This window comes from Empidonax traillii, unplaced genomic scaffold (genome assembly GCF_003031625.1).
Source record: "Empidonax traillii isolate 1590-97213 ecotype Southwest subspecies unplaced genomic scaffold, ASM303162v1 scaffold666:size787383, whole genome shotgun sequence".
Lineage (NCBI taxonomy): Eukaryota > Metazoa > Chordata > Aves > Passeriformes > Tyrannidae > Empidonax > Empidonax traillii.
The window spans coordinates 450115-457093 of record NW_020955859.1 but is presented as its reverse complement, the minus strand read 5'-3'; the positions used below and the strand labels follow the sequence as shown (position 1 = coordinate 457093).

General features: G+C 39.1%; 1 protein-coding gene across 1 annotated transcript in view; it reads right to left on the bottom strand.

The window, feature by feature from the left end:
* TDO2 (tryptophan 2,3-dioxygenase) overlaps window positions 1–801 on the bottom strand; it is an 11766-nt gene extending 10965 nt beyond the window's left edge. The window contains exons 1-2 of the mRNA XM_027899423.1: window positions 665–801; window positions 181–286 (exon numbers count right to left, since the gene is read on the bottom strand). Coding sequence (XP_027755224.1) covers window positions 181–286; window positions 665–699 — 141 coding nt within the window. The 5' untranslated portion in view covers window positions 700–801. The remainder of the gene's footprint in view (window positions 1–180; window positions 287–664) is intronic.
* Window positions 802–6979: the final 6178 nt, after the last annotated feature.

Below are 6979 nucleotides of genomic sequence, written 5' to 3'. Positions count from 1 at the left end.
ACCATTCCAATTGAGACAGGCATTTGTGCCTCTTACTACACATGGAGAGCTCATGTAGATGAAGGGCACTCAGAGACCTGTCTTAGTGACTGGCTGACTGCTGGGAGAAGTGTCAGTCACATGTCCTGCCTCAAGTCATAAGAGTAACCAGGACCGCAAACAAGAAATCCTTAAACTTACTTGTAGGTATTCTCCATAAATAAGTCCACCTTTGCTGGCTCTATTTATTCCTTCTTGTGATTTATCTTCATTTTGATCTTCCAAAGATAGATTGTTAAAATTAAATCTAAGAAGAAAATTAGGTAAATATGTAATGTATTTTAATTAAAGAAGTATGAATATACCTCCCTTTTTACTAACAGATGCATCTACAATTCAAACAATGCTTTATTTTGCGAAACAGAACAAGTAAAGCAGGCTTTTGAGAAAAATAGTACACTCGAAATTCCTCATCACAGTAAAAGCTCATAGCATTACATGAGCTTCTAGCTCATCAAATAACAAGCGCTCAGACAAGTCCTTGTATGATCTCTTTTCATTTAGCAAGAGCTACAACTGTCTACTTGCTGCTAATAAGTAATTTCTCTCTGAGATTTCATATTTTGCATTAACGCTATATCATCAGGACTGAATTTATGAAGCAAAACAGAGAGGATGGACTCACAGGTAATTCTTCCCCGCGAAGGGGCAACCAGTCATGATTCCAGGATCCAAACTTGCTGAGCTGCACACTAGGGAATAATCTCTGCTGGTATTCCCAAATCTGCTGCTGCTGCCTTATATGTAACCTTATCTCACTGCCTAGGCCAACCCCCAAATTCCCCTCCTTGGCCCACAGCCCATCCCCACTATTCAATAATTACAGAAACTATCACAGCACAAAGGTCAATAAGTTTGTGTGTTGTTGGCTCTCCAGGGTTGTGGGTTTTTTTTCAACCAGTTAAAAAAGGAATGGCTGGCATGCTTGTTTTGTCCTACGGCACATGCTTTTCACCACAAAGTTTCCACCAGGTGCTTCTTTGGAGATTAGTGTAATGGGTAAGTCAATGAGATGTCTGTGTGTGAGAAAAAGGCAATATTCAATAAATACAGGAATTGTTAAAGTAGGTTTTTAACTTGTATCAAGATACTTTTAAGTTTAAAAAATGAAACTTATGGAGAAGGATTAGAGGGGAAGAGTAATCATATTTTTATGGTAGATGCTTAGTTCTTATTCAAATGGTTTTAAATAATACACATACTTTCAAAAAATGTACACAGATTAAGTAAAAAACCAAAAAGCAATCACATACATCTCATGCTGGTTTTCCAGTGGTTTAATTCATAATAATTTCTTAATTTTATCTCCTCATGCAAATGTTTTGCTCTCGTTTATTGACGAATGTTACTCAATTCTATTTATTCTTTCACTTAACACACAATGAAGTAACATGTAACTAGTACGCACTTCTTTCCTGCCTGCCAGCCCTTTCTGAAAAGAAAGGTTAATGCTCAGTTTCACTGCAAACAAAACTACAGGGCTTCTGTGACCCTAGATCATTTGCTTTCTGCAAGATTTGATCTGCTTAGTTGTGTCTGTGTGGTGGTTTCAGCTGTTCTGGTCAATTAAGAGTAGTTTGCTCATAAAAAATTCATATACAGTGTGTGGGTGATGGGATGTATACCCTGCTCAGCCAGCTGTCATTTGTCAGGCTCTATACCTGTTATCTTCAAACTAAGCTGAGCCACAAGTATGACTTCACAGAGGCAACCCACCAAGCAAGGTCAAGGTGTTCTTCCTTCATGATGTAAAACCTGAAAGAGGAAAATAATCCTCTCCCCACACACATCTACACGTCTGCTCAGCAATGCAGACAACTAGAGATGAAAGTGAAGACTTTGCACTTCAGCATATATCAGAAAGTAAATGTTGAAAACTGCTTTTCACATATTTGCCCTCAAACAGCTTGATTTACAAATGTAAAAATCTTGCACATCCATAGATCTCAAAGGTGTGGAAAAGGAACGTCTTGTGATGCATATATATCTTCACCTGAATTATCCAGACTGAGCCTCTGTAATGAAATCAAGCTTTCTGTTATCTTTTCTCATGGCACAAGCAAAGAAACAGTGTGAAACCAGTAAAAACGAGGACAGTTGAAAAATACCGAACCCTTAACCTCGCAAAACATGTTAATGTCTCTTTTCTTGTGCAGTTTTATTTTCTTCTGTGGGGCACAGAGAATAATAAACTTGCAGAGCAATGATCTCTGACTTGCAACCTTTGCATTGCCTCCCCAGTAGATAAAGGACTTTGAAGTATTAGAGCCCTTTTACACTCTGTGCTTAACAAAACATTAACTCCCTATTTGGGAAGTAATACTGCTGTTAATTCATTCAGAGTTAGCAGACTAACCTGAAATCTAGCTGGGGACACTATCTGACCAAGCAGTATACAAACTCCTCTTCTGATTCAGCAACGGACAAGCTTCAGTCAATCAAATAAATCAGACAGGCTACAGCAACTGAGAAACTTACTTCCAGTGTTTCCAACATTTCCTTCTTTTGGGAACCTCCCAGCTGATTGGTCCCAAAGCTCTAGACTGACCAATTCCTGGAAGGTGGGTAATATTATGGATAATATTATCCTTGCATCCAGTTTTTAAAGAAAATTTAATCTCACGCTAGCTGAATTCAGCTTTCTAACCATTCCAACTACAACAGATCTCTAACTGTCCAAGATCAGTGGAAAAAGAGGTCTTAATGAGGACTTGAAAACCCCTGAAACAAAAGCATAGACAATACAGAGTTGTCATTCATTCATCTTGTTGGCTGCCTTCATCTGATCCCAGTAAAGCTTCGAAGTGTGCAATGAACTTGGTAGTAAATTAAAATTTTTAAGTGACTTGTACTCCTGATTATGAAACTGTCTGTTGGCAGCGTAGATGATAGCACAGGTTACAAAGAGACCTCAGGTTTGGATCAGCTCAGAGCCTTGAACCCTGGCATGGCTGCAGACACCCTTAGAAATAAATGTGCTTCCATCATGCTGCTCAGATTTGAGGCTCACTGTTGGGACCTGATTTTTATTTGAGTGGTTTGAGTGGCCTTTATGTCCTGACAGAAATTTTACAGCTACTTTGTCATCTCTTTCTACTAGCATGATCATAAACAAGTCTTGATGAAAAAAGCTCTTTGATGTGAATATATCTGAAAGCAAAACATAACCTTAATTTAAAATTATGGTATTGCTTTTTCCACAAAATGCACCATCAATTCCCTTTTCCATGCTCAACAGTCAGAACTACAAAGCAGCAGATGTAACCACACACATAACTTGCTGTTCATGCAGTGGATGACTGAGCAAGGCTGTAAAAACCAAGATCGTGTGTGCCCTTGAGCTTTTATTTAGTTCTTTGTTTATTTACTTTTAAAGCACGAAAGTCAGATAAAAAGACTTCTTTTCATCACAGAGGTCTCTAACCTTCAGTAGACAGTGAGAATGTTCTGTTTTGTGACTGAGCTGAACACAAGACAAACAGTTAAACACAGCAGAAAAAAAACCCTCACAGCTTCTCAGAATTGCTCTTTGTGACCTTCAAATGAACTGTCATGGCCTTCATGATCAAGCATGGGAATTGTCAAGCACCCTTTTCAATCCACCTTTTTCCCCTTTCTGTTCACCTCTGCTTCCCCAGGTGGATGTGGGGTGGCTGGGCTGGCTGCAATAGGGTTGCAGACCAGAGAAAAAGAACTTGCTTGGACTGAGAGAAGTGATTCATATGGGCAAAAGGGGGGCCTCTCTCTAGCCTGGCCAAGGGGAGCTTTGATGTAAGGTATGATGCTGTAGCATGATTTGTAGACACAGCTGGAGCCAAGCATCTGCATGTTCTTAATGCATGGAGATATCTGTCTAAAACATTAGTCTGATGAGGACAGGTGAGTAAGAATGACCTCCTATAAACTGTCATGAATCCAACTAGATTGTGAATTAGAAGTGACTTGTTCACCCTACCCAGAGCTCAAGTTCTCCTATGTGAAACCACTTATGGAGAAGAAAAAAATGCACACACAAGTGATTTGGGCAGTGTCACTCATTCTACTGCTCAAGCTCTCATTCTGATTGCAAAATCATCACAGATCAATTTGTTTTCCTAATGTTTGTTAACTTGAAGAAAGAGCTCAGAGAACTCCTGGCTGCAAACAAGTGACGCTTGAAGCTTCTCAACACTGTTGTCCCATAATTGCAGACTAGGAGTTACCCAGCACACACGGCTTCTCCTGCGTAACAGTGGCTGCAGTGAGTCAAAGATCCAAGTAGGTCGTGCCATGCTGAAAGGTTTCCACTAGAAAGTAAGAGATGTTTTGGGAAGAGATACTAAAACAAAAGAAAAAAATTCTAAAATAAATAAATTTAAAAAAATCAACAATCCTCCCCCCAACCAAACAAAAAAACCCAATATACTAAAAAGCAAGCTTACAGTGAGATAATTTCCCCAGTATATTCATCTAACTTGCTGGTGTTGATAGCACAGGACTTCCTAAGACATCTGTGTCCTTGCATTTAATAACCCTTCTGTGAATCCACAGCCTGCAGCAATGACTTCCATAACTGAAGTTCACATCATATGAAAGAGTATTTCCTTTTGTTAGTTTAAAACTTCCTGACAAATAATCAAGTAATTTTAATTTCCATTTGGTACTAAGTCACAGCTAATGAGAAGTAAGTGTACTAAACCTTTTTAGTCCCAGACACCCTGTTTTGCACTTGTGTAGGTTCTATTGTGACCTTTGTGAGATGAAGTACTCAAATGGAAAATACCTTCTCTATGTATAGATGCTGCATTGTTGATTCCATAGAATTATAGTGATAAAAGAATTTGTGTCTTGAATAACAAACACACAACCGCAATAGTGAAATGCAGTACAACATCTACTGGTAGCTTTTGGTTGACAAGTTACAACTCAAATTGCATAGATGAAGCCCCCAATAGCCTGAGCCAGAACTCCACTGTGCTGGCTGCTATGCAGACACTTAACAAAAATCTCTTCCTCACCTAATTTAATAATATAACAAGAGGAAAACAGATGAATAAAGACACATAAAAGGAAGGTGAAAGGGAGAAAACAAACTTGGCACCAAAACATGTCCTCTACTGAAATGAGTGTTCTGTGGTTTTTAAAACTAGACTTGCTATTTAACTAGCATTTGAAATTAACAGTTGATTTTAGGAAAACTAAAATTTAGTGACTCCGGGCTAAAACAAACAAGCTTAAAGTTGATGCAATATTAATAATCCAATCAGACATTTGTACCTGGGGGAGGAACAGAGCTCAAGGTCTTGCAAACTACAAACAAAAAGACGAGATAGTGCTGGAAAGATTTTTTTTTTTTTTTTAATGTTGCATTTGCTCAACTTCTTAAACACAAATGACTGCGACATCACTTCCCAGCATGCTTTTAACTTCCATTTGTGTTTCACACATTCCCCAGCACAACCTCACCCCTGCTGTCTCTCATTTGTGGCTCAGCAGAATGCAGCTGTATTTCTTTCACATTGCACAGTATCTGACTCCATTAATGCTGGTAGCAAATCTCTCTGTCTGACCCAAGCTGTGCTTATAAAGGACCTCTTCTAAGATTACCACTGGTTCGTCCTACACCTGTATTTTCTAAATATACAGCACTCATGCTGAGTGTGCTTTCACGGATTGCCTGAGAGCTGTACTCCAACAGTGAAGCAGCCTGCTCTCTGAACGGTCCCAGAGGAACCATTTATCTTCCTCATGTTCTGACTGATAACTATTCCCCAAGTATGAGGAAAATGATCTTTTGCTGCTATTGCCAAAACACCTTCCTTTCATCAGTGAAATGCATCAATGTGAGCCAGCACTATAAGCTTAGGAAAAACATCATATCTTGGAATACATGCCACAGAGCCATCCCAAGGCAAACCTGTTCTCTATCAGTGCCTTGCAGCCACACATTGCAGGGTGCAATTCTTTAGTGCAGGATGGCCGTTGGGTTTCCCCTCCTAAAACCTGAATTCTGGTCACCAGTCAGGTACCGTGAAGGCCAAACCTGTAGCCGAAATCTACTCCCAATGCCTCCACATGGCTCAATTCGTGCTACTGTTTACTCCATGGTACAGCTGGCTGGCAAGTGCAAAGGGCTGGTTCAGGACAAATGCTGATAAAGATTTGCTAATCTCATCCTATTCAGTATTATCATTAATGGCTAGGATGGTGGAATAGGTTGTACATTTCTCAAACTGACAAAGGAGAACAGCCTGGAAGGTGTAATAGCATGCTGAATGATGGGAGCTAGAATTCAAAATTACCTCAATGCATTGAAATTAATGATGTGCAGCTTCACTGATGCAAAGAGTAGTACTTTTGAACTTCAGCTGTGATAAACAAACTAACAAGTAAGAAATTCTTTAGAAATTAGCTGCATGTTTCATAAAAGTTCAATAAATGTTCAATAAAGTTAACCAACAAAAGGCAAAGCTGTGAAAAGAGCAAATTTTATACCAACATTTTTAAATGGAAAGTTTCTACATTGCACAGAATCCCTCCTTTCCATCCAAAATCAGAAATAGTTTGTCTGTTATATAATATTCTGGGAATCACTCTTCAAGACAGATGAAGGCCTCTTGGAAAGGGTTCAGAAGAGGATGGCAAGAACAATGAACGTTTGATGCAGAAAATATGGCCTCTTAAGAGAAATGGAAAGAACTGATCTTTGTAATTAAGAGAAGATTGGGGGAGAAAAGTGATAAATATCTTTCTTTCAAAAGGAAGAGTGATAAGCAATTTTCAATATACAAGGGGATGGTAAAAGGAGCAACCAGTTTAAACAATGGCAAGATAACACAGACATGAGAAAACAATGATGAGAGCTCACAATTTCTTCAGTTATAGCTGATTCTTCCTTGATGCAGAAAGACTCAATGTGTCCTCACTCTCTCTTTGAGGCCCTTCTTCTGCAGACCCCTCC